This window comes from Microtus oregoni, unplaced genomic scaffold (assembly GCF_018167655.1).
Source record: "Microtus oregoni isolate MIOR12 unplaced genomic scaffold, Mior012 000056F_ref0000123, whole genome shotgun sequence".
NCBI lineage: Eukaryota > Metazoa > Chordata > Mammalia > Rodentia > Cricetidae > Microtus > Microtus oregoni.
Window position 1 is genome coordinate 5,463,777 of NW_024543832.1, and position 20,204 is coordinate 5,483,980.

The 20,204-nt window shown below is 43.0% G+C and overlaps 1 protein-coding gene across 1 annotated transcript in view; it reads right to left on the minus strand.

The window, feature by feature from the left end:
* The window catches only part of Dnah11 (dynein axonemal heavy chain 11), a 326,474-nt gene that overhangs the window by 94,010 nt on the left and 212,260 nt on the right, over positions 1-20,204 (minus strand). The window contains exons 59-63 of the mRNA XM_041639057.1: positions 17,880-18,023; positions 17,044-17,226; positions 14,317-14,418; positions 10,078-10,212; positions 2,407-2,574 (exon numbers count right to left, since the gene is read on the minus strand). Coding sequence (XP_041494991.1) covers positions 2,407-2,574; positions 10,078-10,212; positions 14,317-14,418; positions 17,044-17,226; positions 17,880-18,023 — 732 coding nt within the window. The remainder of the gene's footprint in view (positions 1-2,406; positions 2,575-10,077; positions 10,213-14,316; positions 14,419-17,043; positions 17,227-17,879; positions 18,024-20,204) is intronic.

The window sequence follows — 20,204 nt, forward strand, 5'->3', positions numbered from 1 at the left end:
CTGAGATTACCTCACTAACTTTAAAATTTTTAAATTTGCCCCACTGGGAACCTATTACTTGAGCTTCCTGGCATCTTCAGGATGCTCAACCTATATGTAGCCATTGTCCTATCCCATATGGTATAAAAACTTAGATCATTGGGTACCAGAATAAGACGTTTCCTAAGTAGTTGTCTTAAATCTCCAGATGAGGACTAGAAGAGGGTTTTCTGATGCCTTGTGGGGCATGGATCTTTGTTCCTGACTGCACAGCGTGCTTGCATATAGAGTTGTACTTGTGCCTGTTCATGCTTATCTTAGGATGTCAATGACTCCAAACAAGAATGAATATCCTAAAATTTAGAAAATAAAAAGGGGGAAATATCAAAACATGGTCAGAAGAATGGCTCATGGTGAACAATGCCTTGAGGAATTGTGAGAGAGGTTGCAGGAGAAAAGGCAGAGGGCCTTTTACCTCAGGTGCATCTTGTTCCTTGGATTGTTCTTGGACGTGATTTCATGCCACCTATGACAAATATTTACATTTAATTTATAAGACATGTTTACTCTTGTTGGATGTCAGAATATAGCAACAGAATCCAATCTGGTCAGTGTGCCCTGGATATGGCTGTCTGCCTTGCATTCATGCTTTCCCAGATAGAATCCATACTATGTTCCAGGTGATTGCCTTTAAACTGGTTTTTCCTGAGAAAGTTCTGGGAAGGGCTGCTGATGTGGGATTTCCCTCTGTATGTTGTGAATAGGCTTTATTACCATTGGTTAATAAAGAAGTTCCTTTGGCCTATGGGCGGGGCAGAATATAGCAAGGTGAAAAATCCCAGAAAAGATAGAGGAGGAAAGAAGGTGGACTCAGGAAGATGCCACGTAGCTGCCTCAGTAGAAGGATGTCAGAACCTTACTAGCAAGCCACAGTCTCGTAACGATACACAGACTAATAGAAATGGGTTGCTTTAAGAAGTAAGAGTTAGTTCATAAGAAGCCTGAGCTAGTAGACCAAACATCATTGTAATTAATAATTAATATAGATTTTGTGTGATTATTTGGGTCTGGGCAGCCAAAGTGCAGTCTCTGTTTACAAATGGTGCTCACTGTCTGGCATGGATCCACGTAAGACCTAAAAAAGCTTAAAAAAAAAAAAAGAGAGCTTCTAGACTTACAAAATTGGAGCTTCTTGGTAGCCATATATCTAGTGTAGAAAGCATAAAATGTTTTGGCACCATAAGTCCATACTCTCAGCACAAGCCCAGAGTGAACAGTTCTACCAGGAAGCCAGTGCCCAATGCTTTGGTGTCAGAGCTGAATTTCCTCATCATTTTGAGAATAGAAGTTCTTCACTAATAACTACGAGTACAGAGAGAACCACTGAGGGGAGGGTGCCTGTCCGCCTGCAGTAGTCACAGAATGGCTTGGGCAAATACAGAGAGACTCTAGCACAGAGAAGACAAGACAAAGAAAATAAAAAGAAAAGAGAGGGACAGACAACCAGATAACTCACAATGCCCTAAAAATTGGACAAAGTCAGATTGTTGGTGATATTTAAAGACCAACCTAGAAATTTAGAGGTTAACTAACACACATAGTCTCATGTAAGAAGTCTTCAGTATAAATGCAAGTTATGAGATTATAGGTGTGCGACATAATTCAGTTTCAGTGGGAATTTTTGTGCAGCTTTAAGGATGAGCTTTCCCTGAATCATTGATTTTATTGAAACTGCAGACTTTCCCTTGGCATGTACTTAAGTTGTGGAAACAACCTCTGTGGAAGCTGAGGCGTAACTGCCTGGTGGGGAACACTAATGCACAGAGGGCTGAGGATGTCTTGACACCCCAGAAAAGTGAGTAAACGGGGAAGCCATTCCATCAATCACAATGGCAGTGTCACAAGAAGACCGTGGTCTCGACATCAGATGGATTGACTTCCTGCTCCATAATGGGAGTCATTTAAAACCCCTGCTTCTGCTTTCTCAGCCACACACAGGGGATCTTAAACCACAGGATTTCAAATATTTCAGCTCTTTGATTTTATGTCACCTATGGATGTCAGCATTCAAATTTATGGTGAGCTTTTAAAAAAATGTCATTTTACAAAATACTGTACTTTAATTTGAAATAAATCTTGAAAAATCTTTAATAAATATCAATATTAGTAAGAAAACAAAACACTTCATGCTACTCAATACTTTAACAATCTGGTTTTGTTTCCAATTGTCTTGCGAAATATACCCTCAAACCATGGAGTCTATACACTTTCACCTCCAGATGCAAATCACCATTAAAATGAGATAAACAAACAAGATGTTAAAGGCATCATTACAAAGGTACAAAGGTAGCTGGCACACACACAGGCCACTGATGTAATTTATTTGCAACATTTTCCCCATGTTGACAGAGTGAAGGATGGCCTCACCTGCTGAAGAAAAGGAACCCACTTGCAGTCCACCAGTTCCCGGCGATACTGTCTTGTGAAGGACCCGACGTAAGACACGAATGCCGCCGTCAGCAGCATATCTCCACACAGTGTCTTCTCTTGAGTTTCGAAGGACTTAATGGACTGACCCCATCGAATCTTCTCTGACTGAAGGATAAAATTACCCATGTGTAATTACAGGGTGAGCCTCAACTCGGCAAGTGCCCAATGCAGTTACCTGACAAGACAGTTCAGGGCTATGACCTCCGTACCAGCTCTGGGAGAACCGAGCAGAGCTGGGTGGAGTGGCTGCTATAATCTTTTGCATGTCTGAAACCCATCATCACCACACAATTCTCCACTCTCTCCAGCCAAGTTCAGCACCATGTGACATGAGCTCTGTCATGTCTTGTTTTCTCTGCTGCACTAACTCTTTAATCGTGATTGGGGTCCTTCTTAATGGGTCAATCAACTGCTGGCCTGTTCCTCTGGGAGAACAGGCCTAAGAATTGCTGCTACAAGTAAGTGCTGTTAGGATTTATTTTTTAAATAAAGACATCTCACTCTATAACCCTGGCTGGCCTCCAGTTTGCTATGCTTCTGCCTCAGGCTCTCTAGTGCTAGCTGTGCTAGCTCCATGCTCAACTGTTAAAATCCTGATAGCAGCTTGGCTGGTCTCCATTCTTACCTCCCCCCCTTTTTTGGCAATAGCACCTTATCACTTTAACCAAGATTTTTTTTTTTCTTAATATACTGGCTATGGGCTGACAGACAAAGAAAACTGTCAAACATCATTCATGTTAATTAAAACATAAAGCTTAAAAGCCATTTATTTTGAATTCTGTTAATTAAAGGATGATTCCAGTAGTAACCAAATTCAGGCCATTTTTCTAATATAATCATTAAATCCGCGGCGGTTCTCTGAGCCATGGTAACTAATGGGCAGCCGGGCCCAGCCAACTTCAATGACAATACACTAGGAACTGTGTTGACATCCTTCTATCTAGTGGGCTGGTCATTTAAATCTGATTTACAGGTTAAGTATGTAGAGCCCTTTATATTGGATTTGTATAAAACTGCAATAAATATGTATGGATTGCCTGAACCACAAGATACTCCACTAATTTACTTCATTTTGAGGCATGTGGAAAATTAATTAACATTCTAAGGACGTGAACATTAATAGGAGCGAAAATAATCAACAATTTCATACTATATGGAAAGAGAATCCTAAGAGTTTCCTCTTCCCTCTAGGAAAAAAAAAAAAAAACAAAGCCACAGGAAACATGACTGACACAGGACACAGAAAACTAGAACGTCGGCTTCCTGCAGACCATAACAGTCCCGGCCGGATGGAGGGTTCCTGGAGCTGTTCTGGTCTTCATCACCGTTCCAGCTGCAGTGCACAGACGGGGGGGGGGGGGGACAGCTCTCTAGTCCTCTTTCCTGAATTCATCACTTTCGCTGGGTGGGGGGAGCACACCTTTAATCCCAGCACTCGGGAGGCAGAGGCAGGTGGATCTCTGTGAGTTTGAGGCCAGCCTGGTCTACAGAGCTAGTGCCAGGACAGGCCCTAGAGTTACAGAGAAACCCTGTCTCGAAAAACAAAACAGAACAGAACAAAAAGAACTAGAATTCCTTCCTTTCCTTCCTCAGCCACAGTCAATCCATGCTCAGAAGGACTCTCATGCACCTGCCTCCATCTTTGTAGTCTCTGCTTTGTAAGTGATAATAAAGTGTGCCCACTTCATTCTCCAAAACACCTTCGGACTTCGGATTACTAAACACAGACTTATTGGCTGTTGAGATCGTCAATAATTTCATTTCAGCACCCCAGCCGCATAAATCATTACTGACACTGGCTAACAAGGGTTTAAGAGTTGGAACATGTCCTGTAATAAATTTCTGGACAGTTAAAAATCACTATAATTTTATTCTAATGCATTATAGATTGCCTGTAATGTCATCCTGGCTGGGGTGACCCGTTTCTAATTTTGAACAGCTGTTCAGATCAGGAGTTAGGTAATGATTAAATATAAATTGCCTGATTTATTAGTCTGAATGGCTCAGCTTCCAGGTCAATGCTATATAGACAAAATCATCAGTCTTGATGCTTTTCAGAAGTTAACTGTCTCCTGTTCTAGTCAGAAAGAATTTATCCTCAAAGGAAAAGCTCTGACATGTTCAATTAATCCTTCAAAAATATTTTTTTTCCTATTTAACAACACACAAGCTCCACCCACCCCCCCCCCCCCCCGTTTTATTGTCTGAAACAGCGTGAGTCCAGGCTTTGGGGCTATCCCTGCACAGTAAAGATAGTGGGGAAGGCCTGCTTCCACCACGCTAGAATCTCTATGGTAGAATCAGAAGCAGTCTGATTACATGACATTTTTTCTAATGTCCCTCACAAATGGGAAACACTGTAACTACTTAAATCTTACTTCATTAAGTGGAAGCAGCTATAAGAACTAATAATCTCAAAATTTCTCAAGTGATCTGAAAAGAATAAATCTTCAAAGAACACTATTTTTTTTTAAGCAAAAGATACTCTGACAGCTTATTCATTCAACAAATATCTATTAATGACATTGGCCCTGGGTACTAGTCTCTCTGCTGGGACCAAATGGTTCAAAATACGTAAGGCTCCTTCCTGCTGCTGAAAAGTTTGTTTTATATTTGCATAAAAGAAACACACCAAAAGTAGACACTCCTTTCCCAACAAGACTTGGGAACATTGTGGAAGATGGGGCAGAGAGACTGTAAGAGCCAGATGTTAGAGAGGACCCAGGACAGACATGACCAGATTCTTGTACTCCAGAACTCACAGGAGCTGTGGTTGCCAATAGGAGCCTGTACAAGACCCAGCCAATCAGAGCTCCAGCATGGACTGAGGAAGGACTCACTAGGTTCCGCCCCATCTGAGGAGTTTTTGGCAGGTGAGAGCTACTAAGAGATAAGAGGCAGCTTTCTCCATTAGCGTGGTCCACGGTAGGCTTCTCATGATCCACTGAATGGCCCTACACCTGTGCACATATGGGCAGTTCCAATTAGACTGTGGATAATAAAACAAAAAGAAGAGGAAGAATACAAGCAATTGGGAGGATATGGGAAAAGGTCTTGGAGGAGTTGGAGTAGATGTGACCTAAATACATTGCCATTCATATATGAGGTTGCCAAAATTAAAAAAAAAATGTACCTACACATGTATAGACATACGTATCATGGGACACTATGAGAAAGTGCAATATAGAGAAAGTACCATACAGGGGTGTGTGTGTGTGTGTGTGTGTGTGTGTGTGTGTGTGTGAGAGAGAGAGAGAGAGAGAGAGAGAGAGAGAGAGAGAGGGAGGGAGAGAACTTGAGTAGGAAAAGCTAAGTATACTGTTATGCCAAGGTTTGAGCCCTACATGCTGAAGAGATTTTTTGGCAAAGAATTAAGGGAGTCAGCCACCTGTTAGACGGAACCAGGCAGGCCCTGTGAAAGAAAAGTCTGAAAGTCACAGGATGACAGTGAGGAGGACCAAGAAGGCAATGGAAATGGCAGCAAGGGATGTAGAGCCATCCAGGGAGACAAATCACTTAAGCTTTTGGGTGGTCCGTTGGGCAAGGTGGTTAGCTATTGGAGTGCTGGGGTAAAGTGGTAACATGGGCTGACCGAGCCTTCAAACTGCCTGCCAACTGCCAAGGAGTAACAGATCTCAGGGATTCAAGCGTAGTCCAGGGAGACGCTGGTGATGTGGGGCAGCAGGAGGGTGAGAGGCACCGCAACTGTGAAGGGGCTGTCAAGGTAGAAGCACCGATTATATAATGAGTGGGCTGTTTGTGAGATGCTGTAAAGAGCCCATCTACAACTTAAAGCTTTTGGCCAGTAGCAGAGAGGAGAGGCTGGGACTGAGAGTGGAGGCAGCCGGGCCCTGTGCTTGTGCGCTACTGTAACACGAGCTTCAGAGGCTCGCTCATGGGCTGCAGTTGCAACAAACTGAAACTGGATTTTAGAAAACAGGTTTGGTATAAGTCTGGTGTGGTGGCTGATGCTTGTACTATCAGTACTTCGGAAGCTGATGCAGGAGAAGCCAGACTCAGTTACACTGTGAGTGTCAGGCTGGCCTTGGCTACAGTGATAGGCACACTCAAAAGTGAGCATGGGGAAGGGGGACATGGGGAGCAGAGATCAGGCCACTATGTACTCCCCTCTTTCACACTTCCCTTTCATGCTAAGAGAATCTGGTTTTGAATAAGATGACCAAGTGTCCAGCCCCTCATCACGTAACTGTGGTTGGATGAGCCAATAATAATCCCCAGCTTTCTAGCTGATTTTGCAGGCAGGAGTGATCATGTAACTGGGAGTCTGCCCAGCCACCGTCCAAGAAGACCAGGTATTTTATAAAACTGTAGTGCATTTCCTGGGGAAGTGTGCAAGGCAACAGGCCATACACTGGAGCAGCTGTCTTGGGGCAGGAGGCAAAAAGCATGAGGGTCACTGCCCATGTATCAGATACGGAGAAGTATGGCAAGAGAGAAGGGGCACCGCAGTAATCGCCTTAGTGGACACAGCATTGTTTACCCTTGGTACTTTAAAATACATGCGTAAGACAGTATAAACCAGGTTTTCCATCAGCTCCACCTAGGTACACTCCAATGCTACTGCTATAGACATCCCAGCTAACAGGGCCGCGTGGTTCTTTACTTACGTACTTTCAGTTGGCATACTTTCAAGCATTCATATACTGACATTGATACGCTACTATCCCGGGTACATTAGGCAATGTACCTTATGCTTAAACAGCATCATTGAGATATAATTTTTACACCATGAAGTTTCCTTTTTAAATTATATAATTGAGTTTTTAGTGTATCTGTACACTTGTATAACCTTCTCAAATATATAATCTTACATTTTTCTGCCCCTCTCTCCTCCATAACCTTCAACGGTGTCTCTCTGAAATAATTCTCTAAGCCCCAGTAATATATCCTGCCCTTAACAACCATTTCTTCTTTGGGAACTTCTGTGGTGAGCCCACAAGTATTATACAGTAAATGTACAGCCGACAGAGCTATTAGACAAATCCACAGGAATATGATCTGGAGGAGAACCCGTTTTACAGAGCTGTGAGAACACCTGTCTTTTGGATAAGTCACTGTCAATTCTGTAGAATCTTGTGGGATCACGACGTTTCTCCCATTTATACCCCAGTAGTGTCAACCTGACCTTTCCTGTATGGGCAACTGGACACCTTCCCCTACCCTGTGAAAGCACTCACTCAGTCAAATCTTTGTTTTCATCTACACGAAACTAGTTCCCCACAACTATCCTTATTGACGAGAAAGGAGCGCCAAGCCGGAGGCACCGAGCTGAGAGCCGGTATGTCTGCTGTAACAGCACACTAAGGAAGGTGTAATCTCCTGGCCCTTTGCTCTAACCTAGCCAACTACTATTTTGTATTTACCCTTCACCTTCATTTCAATTAATACAAGATCATAGCCCAGGAAATTAACTCTTTGTACCCTTACCCCTAGAGATACAGGGAAAAAACCCGAGTCGCTAAAACCAGCCTCAGAGAGAAAAAGTCTCACTTGGGTACTGGCAGGCACCCTGTTGGAGTCGAAAGCAAAATCTCCCCAAAAGAGACTCATTTAAAGCCACCCAGCTAGATGCTAATGCAAATCAAGCCCCCTAGCCTTCCTCCCTAGCCCGCGGGTTGCTATGGCTACCAGCACTGGTGGCTACCAAGGAAGAAAGCGGAAATGCTCAGAAAGCTAAAGCAGAGCTGTAACGTTTACTAATGATAAACTTCTAGTTACACTTAAGAAATGTAGTTAGTGCACGAAACAGTTTCTTAGAATTCTCTAGTGATGTCAAGGCTTATCCTTAATTAATCCTCCCGATATCCGCAGGGGAGTTCATAGCCACGCCCCTCTGAGATGCAAAGCGCCTCCTTGCCAGATCCTCCAGTTTTTGTGATTCTGAGAAATGCATGCTTGTTAACTGTCTGTATATAAGCTGGAAGCCATGTAGACTGGTAGAACGGCGAGAGAACAGAGAGAACAACGAGAAACATCCAGAGAGCATTAGAGAGGCCACAGAAAGAACAAACGGGACATGATTAAAGGGTTTATGGGAATTAACTTATTTTAGTTTTACCCTCAGACTCTATTAGTCAGATTTTTGGCCTGTTATAGCGATCTTTCTGAACCTGAGAGGTTTAGTGAGTTTATACCCAACATAAGCCTTGATAAATTTCGTATTTCTGAGCCTTTGTTTGCTTGTTAGTAAGGCATTCTCAAAGTTTATCCATGTTATAGCACTGCATGGGTATAGTACATTTTTGTGTATCTACTGACAGAATTTGAGTGTTCTAATTTGGAATATTGTAAATACACTTTATATACTATACAAATTCCCATTTTAAGAGGCAAGAAAACGAAGTTGAAGAACTTCAAAGACGTGCCTGGAATCATTTAGCGCGGCATGAGAGAACAAGGACAATTGGGTACCAGGAATTCACTCATGTCCGAGGTCATATTCTTTAACTGTGCGTATTCATACAAGGAACATTTAATGAGAATTACTCAAAGACTTTTATCTAATAGGAAGCCATTCATATTAGTGTGCTAGTCACCCATAAAAAGAGTGAACACCACAAACATAACCAGTTAAGTATGGTCCGCTAGTAGAAGTCAATGGCAGACTACCTAGCAGCTGCCTGAGTTCTGTATTCTGTCTTAGGGAAAACACCCAAAGAGCGAGAAGAGAAAAAGAAGAAAAAATAAGTAGATAACCCACTAGCCAGCACACTTCATCACCTCAAAGTGGCTACAAATGGCTAAATCCAGATAAAATTGGTATTTTTTACAATTAAACCTTCATTATAAAGAACTTGTAAATAAAGCATGGACAGGAGTTAACCAGAAACGAAGTCTACAAAGTCAGAACAGCCATGCTGAAGCTCTGGAGCTCATGCTGCAGTTTACAGATCATGGCTGAGAGGCTTGGAAGAAGGTATGAGGCTAATTGCTGTTCAGTTCTAATCCTGTCACAGATCTTTCTTTCCTTTTGAAAGAGAAGTATGTAAGCTCAGTAAACAGTGACTGTGTAAATATCAATGTCTGTCTTTTCTGACTGAAGGCTATGGAGATTACTGAGTTTACTAGCTACATATTAAAAACAAAAATCAGTCCTGGATAGATGACTGAGCAGTAAGAGCACTGACTGCTCTTCCAGACGAACACGGCAGCTCACAACTGTCTGTAACTACAGTTCTAGGGGGCCCAACACCCCCACACAGACATGAATGCAGACAAAGCACCAAGGCACATAAAATATAAAATAAAATCTTTTAAAAAAATCAACAGATTGGTCATTGCTTGCTTTGTTTTGAGATAGAGTCTTTTGTTAGCCACCTGACTTTGAACTTGTATTGTGGCTGAAGGTAGCCTTGAACTCCCAGATGCAAATGCTGAGATTATAGGTATATTATTATATGCCTTATTGCCTGGGTTTATGGTTATTGGCATCTTCTGGTAACTTGGATCTTTTAGTCTAAGTAATGATTAAATATTCTCTAATACTATCAGTTCTATATTAGTTAGTTGTAGACAACAAATAATCATAAAATCCAAAGTTGCCAGCCTGAATAACTCAGTGGGAATTTTTAAGAAAAGATAACTTGCCTCAAGTTCGTTCACAAGTCTGTTGGCCAGGTCAATTGTCTTATTGGTTTGATTCACCTCTTCCTGGCACCGAACCTTCTCAGCTGTTGCCTTTTCAAACGAAGCTGTAAGCTTGATCAGATTCTGATCCAGATCCTAAAAAATGAGTCAAAATTAACTTCAGAGATGTTTTGATTAAGACAAACATTACAGCCACTGGAAGACACGTGTTGCTATGAAATGAACCCCCTTGTCTCCATAGTACTTTTACCACATATATTTTAAGGAAAAAAAGGAGGCTGTGGAGCTGGAGAGATGGCTCAGTGGTTAAGAACATTGCCTGCTCTTCCAAAGGTCCTGAATTCAATTCCCAGCTCACAACCATTTGTAATAAGGTCTGGTGCCCTCTTCTGGCCTTCACTCATACATGCAGAAAGAATATTGTATACATAATAAATAAATAAATAAATATTTAAAAAAGTATGAATTTTAAAAAAAAAGAAAGGAGGCTGTGATAATGGGCAAAGTATCAGAGCTACTCCACAAGGTCCAGTAGCTTGTTATATGGGTTTCCCAATCTTCTAGTTGTAGCTATATTATTTATTAGTTTAGAACAGAGACCATCTCACTTTGTAGCCCAGACAGGACTGGATCTCTCAACAGCCTCCTTCTGCCTCTCAAGTGCTGGGGTTATAGGTGTGTGCCCCGTGCCTGCCTCATTGACAGAGGCACTAACTGTGGAGGTTTACCTATGTTCTTCCACTTACTGATTCTGTTCATCTCATCCAGAGCTGAGAATGAAAGAAGATGTCAGCTACTGAGCCCCCAACACCTCATCAGTCCGGCTCGACTTGGATTTTCTCTTTGAGAATTGGGTGTTGAGACTCAGACATAATCTCTTGCCTTATCAAAAAACTTGGATGTTTTGATTTGGAGGGTGGCTTCATTTAGGGGAGATTATCTCCAACTATGGATGCAGAAAAGCAAACTGAAGAGTGTCTGGATCAAAGGCTCATGTAAGGAGAAGCAAGATGAGCCGCCATCAATTCTTGAGAGTTTCTAAATGACATTCTGGGAGTTTTCTCATTTCTTGAGAATGAGCCTAGTTAGTTGGCTATATGTAGACTCTCTTAAATGCCTTAAGACAGAAAGTACCAACTAAGATGTCAGGTGATTATGAGATACCTCACTGTAGTCATCTTGCTACTTGTAAGTTCGAAGGGACCTAACATTCATAACACAGCTTTTGTTAGTGCATGCAAGGTTCTAAGATCTCTTGCTAATCCGAAAAGAGACATTGGGACCCCTGGAGATGGACTCACAGATGCTTGTGAGCTGCCTAAGGTGGACACTGGGAACTGAACTCAGGTCCTCTGGAAGAACAAGTTCTTCAAGGACAGCTCTTGTCTGCTCAGCGGTCTTTCCAGACCCTTATTTATTTACTCTTTGGGATAAGGTCTCAATATGTAGCTCTGACTTCCCTGGGACTCACTCTCCTGATCAGGCTGGCCTTGAACTCACAAAGATCTGCCTGCTTCTGCTTCTCAAGAGCTAGGAGCTAAATTTTTGTAGTAACAAGCTGAAATAGATCTATAATGTTTATTTCCATCTTATTTTCCAGTCAGTCCCTGCTGTCTCCAATTCTTATAAACTTGACCTTATTCATTCATGTGTGTTTTGTGTTGCAGTAGCAATGCAAATCATGAAATAGCTGCATCATTGACAAATATAAGCAGCCACATGGATCCCATCTCAAAAACAAACAACAACAACAACAGAAAGTTTAGCTTTCTATAATGCTGAAGCCTGTGTAAGCTATAGCATCAGACATATGGATCCGAGAGTTGAGAGACTCTTGTCACTTCCTGTTAAACCTTAAACTACTGGAGTTAACTCCATGATTGCTGGGATTGATGAGCAGGTTTCTTATCCATCTGAACATGGGATACCCAATCTGTACTTCTAGGTCAGTTCCCAGTGACACACGCTACTGCTGACCTGGACCACACTGAGAGGCACTACCCTAAAGAGCCTGGGTTGAAGCTTCCTTTATGGTCATCCTTAAGCCTTGTTTAAGATACATGGGAGATGGCTGAGGTGAAGACTCAGGAGCTAAAGTGCTTTCTGTGTAAGTGTGAGGACATGAGTGCAGATGCCCAGAACCCAGGGAAGGCCCAGTGCAGCAGCAATCACTGGTGATCTCACCACTCCCTCATCAAGATGAGAGGCAGCGATTAGACACTCTGGGAGCTGGCGGGCCATATCACAATCAAGAGCAAGCAAGCTGAAAGTGAAAAAGGACGCCTGGGATTGTCCTCTGACCTCCATGCATGCATGCACTCAGGTGTGTGTGTGTGCAGGCGTGCTTGTATGCGTGCGTGTCTGTGTGTGTGTGCGCGTGCGCGCGTGTGTGCGTGTGTGTTGGCACCCCCAAAGATAAATAGGTACGTAGATAGATGATAGAGATAGAGAGATAGATAAAAGATAGGTAAGTAGATAGATGATAGAAAGATGGAGGGATAGATAGATAGATAGAAGATAGATAGATAGATAGATAGAAGATAGATAGAAGATAGATAGATAAAAGATAGGTAAGTAGATAGATGACAGAAAGATGGATAGATAGATAGATAGATAGATAGATGATTTATCTAGGTCTTGGAAAGGAAATCACTCACTCAGCTAAATGAGCATTACACAAGGAGGGAGAATTCCATATATATATATATATATATATATATATATATATATATATATATATATATATATATATATATGAGGCTGGCTCTCCTCGCAGAAGGCAGACTGGGTACCAGGTCACACCAATACTCTCTTATATCCACGTTGAGAGGCTGTTGTTTTCATCACAAATGGTAGATGAGGAACTGTAGGCTGGAGGGCTCCTGTGAGCTGTCAGTGTGGCAGAGCTTCTCTGTGCTACCCTGCCACTCACCTCACCCTCTCGATGTCCACATTTCCTCCTGCTCTCCGCATCTGTCAGCTAGCCGTAATTCCACCTTGGCCCTCTGCCACAACCATTTCTGCCCCAGCTGAGGCACCCACAAAGCTCTCTCAGGCTGCCTTTGAACTTGTCTTTCTGCTTTAGACATTTTCCCTTCCGGCATCCGCTCAGCTGCTGATGGTGTCATTAACCTATTACATTTTTCCCAGGCATATCTAGCTCTTTAGCAGTCAGATAAAGTTGAACTTCTGCAGCATGACAGGCTAAGAAGGCCTTTGCTTCTCTTTGCAAATGCCTTTCGTCCTTTCCTGCCTTACCCTTTTCTGCTGTCAGCATTCCCGCACAGTCTCTCTGGTGCCCTCATTCCTTCATCTCCGCAGGAACGCCTTTCCTGTCCTCATCACTGTGACTCCTGAGAGCTTTCACAGCGCATGTCAAGTACACCTTACTAACAGGTCTCTAACTTCCCTGGCGTGTAGCACTTGGTACCAGAGCTGCATTTGGATGTGCTTAGAATGTCACACCACAAGACTGGTATGTTTATAAAACTAGTAGTGGTGATGATATTCATAGCTATAAACATTCCCCAAGCACTGAGTGTGTAAACTTGACCCCATGCTAAGTCTTAATATACATTACGCATTTGAGCCCTGCAATCTACTTAACAAGATTATTATACAGGTTGAGAGGCCATATAAGACTTGGGGACATCTCAGGTATTCGAATACTTTTAGATTTTACAGGCAGAACATCCCTAATTTCAAACATTGGATATTCAAAATGCTCCATTTGAGGCATCATGGTTGCAGCAAAAAAGTGATGGACTTTGAAGCTTTTGGATTTTTAATAAAGGTTCTCAGTTTGTACACAGTCACAGAAGAGAAAACCTCTGTCATCAGAGGTCAATGAACTTGTATAGGTAGAATTGTCAACAGTGGGCCCAACCCAGTAAATCTGACTCTAGGGGGCTTGACTTCAGTTTCTTTGTTCCTTCTATGAGACTGGGAAACCTAGCAGAGGAACAACCAAAGCGAGTGTGAGTCCAGCACACAGAACAGAAGCACTCATAGAGTTAGTATGTCAGTGAACGCACTCAGGAACATCCATAGAGTTAGTATATTGGTGAACACTCAGGAACAGCCACGGAGTTAGTATGTTGGCGAACACCCTCAGAAGCATCCATGGAGTTGGTATGTCACCAAACGCACTCAGGAGAGACCAAGGTCTTTTCTGTTTGCTAAAGCGCAGGAGTGGCAGTGTGTACCGGTGGGAACCTCCTCATGGGAGGTGACACTTACCATAAGCTTCCTCCTGATAGCCTCTAGCTTTTCAGTAGCTGCAGCCAGGTCTAAGTTTGTTTGGGCCAGTGCATGGCGTTTTGGCTCCACATGGCAGTAAACCTGAAAATGCACATGGGGCATTCAGAAGGCAATGCAGATGCAAAGAGAACAGTAACCGTCCAGTCCACCCCCCCCCCCCCCCACACACACTGTAATCTCCAGGGTGCAGAGCAATGTGCTCTTTGTTTCTTTGCCATTTGCTACCTCAGCAGATACAGTTTTCCACACGCTCTCTGCTTTTCCGTTACTTGTTTATTCTGGAATTTAGGGCGATAAGTACTTGCATAAAGTGTTACCTAAGCCAAATACCATCAATATACTGAAATCAGTTTGTCCTGCAATGACTGACCCCACTGGAGTTATCTAACCAGGCAGAGGAGCAGTCTAGCCTGAGGGTAGAGAGTCTCTGGACGAAAGGGCAAGGAGAGGCACCCACATCACACTAACCGCACACCTCACTTTCTGTTCCCAGCTCCTGATTACACCACGTCTGCCGTGTATCGAGGTGGAGAGTCAGGATGAATTCGATGCTATCTCCTAATCTATAAGGGATGCACAATGCGGCCACAGAGGAGCCCTACATTCATCTCCCCACCCTGGGAACAAACTGAACTCAGCACTCAGGCACTGGACTGAGAGAGGCCACACATACTATAATTTGTGTAAACCCTCTGTGGAAGTTTCCCTGAGCAGAGACAAACAGAACATCAAGGCCTCACACCATGAACGCTTTAGCCGGATTTCATGATGACAATTTGGGGATGACAGTATGACTGGAATCTGATTATGACATACAGCTTGCCCTGACAGAATGAATCAGCATCTCAGAGTCCAGGTCACATCAGTTTCCTCTCTGTATCTCACACTGTGGGAAGGGTTGGAGGCATGGTTGGCAGGGGTTGAATACTGGACACATGACTAAATGAAATGCTCATCTATTTTTACATTTTTCCAAAGAAGCAAAATTAATGTCATTTAAACGCCAGAAGTGCTGTTCTCCATCTCACCAGAGGTTCGTCAAGTGTTGACGCTAGTGTAGGGCTTCATCTGACTCCATACGAACTCAAGACTCGGGGATTTTCCAGGGCAACATAAAGTGACTATTTTAGTGTTAACATAATTTAATATCTGTAAACCAGTTGTCACTTCTAAAAAAAGTGATTTGAAGTGTTGAAACTAGTTAGCCACCCTTCCCTAGAGAAGTGATGTTCTCCAACATATCATCTTCCTGTTTAGAATTATTTTAACTCTGATACACTGACTCTCAGCCTTAGGATTTTATGCCATTTTTTTTGAACTTAGACTTTTCTTCTTTTCTTTCTTTCTTTCTTTCTTTCTTTCTTTCTTTCTTTCTTATGTGTACAATATTCTGTCTGTGTGTATGTTTGCGGGCCAGAAGAGGGCACCAAACCCCTTTACAGATGGTTGTGAGCCACAATGTGGTTGCTGGGAATTGAACTCAGGACCTTTGGAAGATCAGGCAATGCTCTTAACCTCTGAGCCATCTCTCCAGCACGATTATATGCCATTTTTTCCAAAAACTCAGTTGCAAATAAATTTACATTTTTTGCTGAAGTAAAAATTAACCTGATTGTAGAGATGCTCTCATCCTGCTATGGACTGTGTTCCATGATACTAACTTGCCATGTAAGAGATACCCACTGCTGCGGTTTCTGTCACGACTTGGGAGGAAGCCATTACTTTCTGACTGGACTTAAGGCCCACTCTCCAGGATGGAACATGTGCTGAGCTGTAAATTTGGGTAAGATCCTGTGGTTAGAGATGTTCCAGGACTAGAGGGAAAGAAAATACTACTGTTGTTCACTATGGCAGACAGATAGCTAAACTTTCTTCTCTGTAGTCCTGCTGTTTGCTATGGACAGACAGACAGCTAACTACCTTCTAAGTAGTCCTGTTTAAGCCCACACTAGTACTGCTCAGCCTAGACCAGAGAGACTTCTCTCTATGGCAAAATGGTAATGGTAAAGATTCTAAGTGGTCAAAGTGCTGAGAATAAGTGCCTGTCTATAAACAAAGCTACTTCCTCCCTCGAGGCCCAGGACACACAGCAGAGCGAAGGCCAAAGCTAGAGGTCGGGCGGAATGCTATGGCGCACTGTCCTCTGATAGGAGCTCAGGAGCAGCTGTGGAATGCTATGGCGCACTGTCCTCTGACAGGAGCTCAGGAGCAGCTGTGGAATGCTATGGCGCACTGTCCTCTGACAGGAGCTCAGGAGCAGCTGTGGAATGCTATGGCGCACTGTCCTCTGACAGGAGCTCAGGAGCAGCTGTGGAATGCTATGGCGCACTGTCCTCTGACAGGAGCTCAGGAGCAGCTGTGGACTCTGCACAAGACAGGCACAAGCTTGGCTAGGTAAGATTCTCAGGTCAGGAGGCTCCCCAGCTACTGAGAGCCCTTGGTTGTCAGGTGGGGTGTCACTTTCTGTGGTACTGCAGCAGCTGGTTGAGTTGCCCATGCTTTAGTAAACAGTCCTCCCAAAGTTGTGCTCACACAAGGAACCCCAATTAAACCCAGAGACATGAAATAGGGGACTAGCTGGGAAGGAAAAGAGATCAAGAGAAGTGGGGAGAGAAGAGGGAGTAACGGGAGTGAAATAGGGTCACAATACATTGTACATGGAATGCAACTGTCAAGAAAGAAAAAGCAATTTTTAAAGGCTGTTACCTCATAGAATCTAATGATGTTGATGACCCAGGCACAGAGACCAGCGGCTGCAAAAGATTTGGTCCGAATCAGGTTTGGATTAAACTCCGGGTCTTTCAAATATTGTTCATTCACCACTTTTAGACAGTTCTCTGGAATGTGTTCTTTATCGTAGTTAATTAACGCTTGCAGGAAATCGTCGACCTGCAGAGTGAAAGGACTTACTGCAATGAGCCCATTCTGGCTGCAGAGAAAATTCCAAGATCCAGAGTTAAAATCAGCTTTCCGGACTTGCGCTACAAAGGCACAATGGCACGCTGCACTTATCCCACTGTTCGGCTTTTTCAGGCTTTACAGTATGAAGTTAGAATTAGCAATGGACACTTTTAAAACCTCTTCTGTGCCAGCTCAGGAGGTGCTCGTAGTTTGAAGAAAAGAAAGGCAGGAGAGCAAAGGCAAAAGCACATACCCACTGCCCTCTGCTTCACCTTCTTATACATTACTAACACTTTTTTCCAGCCTAAGAAATCGGTGTCATTTTCTCCCTTCTACACTTAGCCGCTTTCGTAATTTTGCAAATAATTAGCAACCTTCTACCTGCTGCTGGCATTGACTTAGGTCCGCCACAACCCCATGCTAGCCTCCAGCAACAGCTGGGTTCCACTCTAAGGAACGGTGGCTGCTGGCATGGACCAGCTATGGAGATGGTGCCTGTTGACTTAAAACTGATTTAAGCATTTGCATTTTTTTTTTTTTTTTTTTTTTTTTTTTTTTTTTTTGCTGTCAAGTACATCTGTAGTAATAAGAATGTTAAGAAGTCATTGAGATTTCCCCTCTGTCGCTTGGGCTAACGATACCTTCCCCATGAAGATTTTAGCTGCTTTCCAGCTCCGGTCTCTTGGCACTCTGCCGCGGGGGGCCATGAGGACCATCACAGCAGCAGTGACGTTGGTAACAGCATTTGGGGGGTTGGGGAAGGTTTTCAGCTCGGTGAGGTTCACCTGAAAAAAAAAGGGCAGTCACACAGACACTCAGATGAGGGGCTCTGGGGGTCACTCGGTTTCCAGCTAACCTTCAGCCCCCCACTTCCTAACAGTTTCTTACAGGCTGGATTTTACTTTAGGATTACAGGGGCCTCAGTCCTGCCTGGGTACTTCTTTGATATTCTGGAAACATCCCTGAAATTTTGATGCTTCCAAGGAAAAGAACAAAAACAAACAAAACCAAATCAAAACAGTCCTGTAGATCTGCAGGTACAGAAGCCAGGAGATTTTGTGCATGCATAGGCATGTATGGATTCCAGCCCACGATGTGATGTACTTGTACTTTAAGCAGGCTCTCCCTGTAAACATCATTCTCTAGGTCAGTGTACCTTACTTCTACTTTTCTGCTTTGAACGTATAAGTACAGACACCTCTTCCTTAAATCACAGTGGATCTTAACTGGGAAGGGGTTCATGGACGCAGAAATGCCTTTCCCATTGCTTGATTCCCTCAGTGCAGAATACTGACTCATTGTCAGTGGATTTGGTGGTTAAATCATAGTAAGGGAGGGAAGATACTCTGGGGCAGAAATTAGTATTTATTATAGAAGGAAAGAGGGGAGAAAGGGAGTGGAGAAAAACGTATAGCGCATTAAAAACAATTAAAAAAAGAAAAAAAGAGGTACACGTAGTTTCATAATGTATGATATAAAAGCAAAATCAAATGTGTCTTACTCAAAACTATTTCTACAAAGAGTAGTGGAAGCAGAGCCAGAGCAGAGTGCTAATGAGCGCTGTTTACGCTAGTGAGCTGGTGAGCGCTAGTTAGCTCTGCATCACTCAGACACACCCTACACACACACACACACACACACACACACTCCTGCACCCCAGGTGATATTGGTTTGTTTTGTTTGATTAAAGAATTGGGTCTCAGGGTGTCCAAATAGCTAGAAATGAGGTCAAACTGGACTATTGGAGGACTTCTGGCAGTTAGATAAAGCCAGCATTCCTCAGAACTTATGAACATGGCTCCCATCTGCCCAAAGGAGACACCAAAGCCCACGCTAGCCTCCAGCCTCTCCTAGTATCACAAGTACCTGGTATACATCTCAAAGTCTCCACAGTAGCCTGCTGGCTTCTCACCTCCCTAGTGATACCTGCTCTATTCTCTTTATAAAGGCTAGGTGCCTCCCCCCCCCCCCCCCCCCGCTTTCTCTATTCTCCATCTCTGGCTATTGTCCCCTCTCTTACAGAGAGCCCTGGTCATCTCCACTATGCAGGGGACATTCACTGTACTTCTCTTTCTCTGCTTTGGACTCTTTAGCTCTCTCTCTCTCTCTCTCTCTCTCTCTCTCTCTCTCTCTCACACACACACACAACAATAAAAACGTTAGCCCTATCATGAAGTGGTCACATTGGCAGTGTCCTTGGTGTAGCTGCTCACATAACAATGAGTAAATATATTTAGAGAAAAATTCACAAATTTAGGGAAAGACAGAAAGAAACATTCCATTAGTCAGAAGTAATCTGTTAATTTTCTACTATTTTAACTTTGATTATTTTATAATTTCAATCAAATGAGTCATGGTGCCTCAGTGTGTTTACTGACTTCCTGTGAACATTTCTCTTTTGTTCAGCAATATTTAACAATATCATTTTAGGGAAGTAGAATAAGCATACAATAATCTCTCATAGTATAATCACATTCTTAACAATTTTCAGTTTTATGATAACAGTATAAAACTCTTACAAGGCTTTGTTCTTGATCAAATAGTTTCTAAACAACCAAACAAAAAAGATCGAGAAAGGAATTGAGGATTTTCTGAGGATTTTCCTGGAAAAGCAGTGAAATTTAGATCCTTCTACCTTTAGAGCTAAATCTCATGATTCAGGCCTACAAAATTTCCTGGGATTCTTTCTGGTGGCCTGGAGCGCAACAGGACTAGACTATCTGCAGGCTTTAAAAATACCAGTGCCCAGAGTCTCCCTTGCAATACGGTGTGGTGAACACAGACCACTTCTCTCATATGAATCGGGATGCTCCGTGAGGTCTTTCTCCAGGGCAAAGTGGGGGAGATGGCAGGGATCTTGGGATCTTTGGTCCTACCACTGACAGTATGAAGGCATCTTATATTTTTATATTTGAGAGGAAATAAAGAACTCTTTGGCTAGTTCTCAGAGTCATACATAATATGAA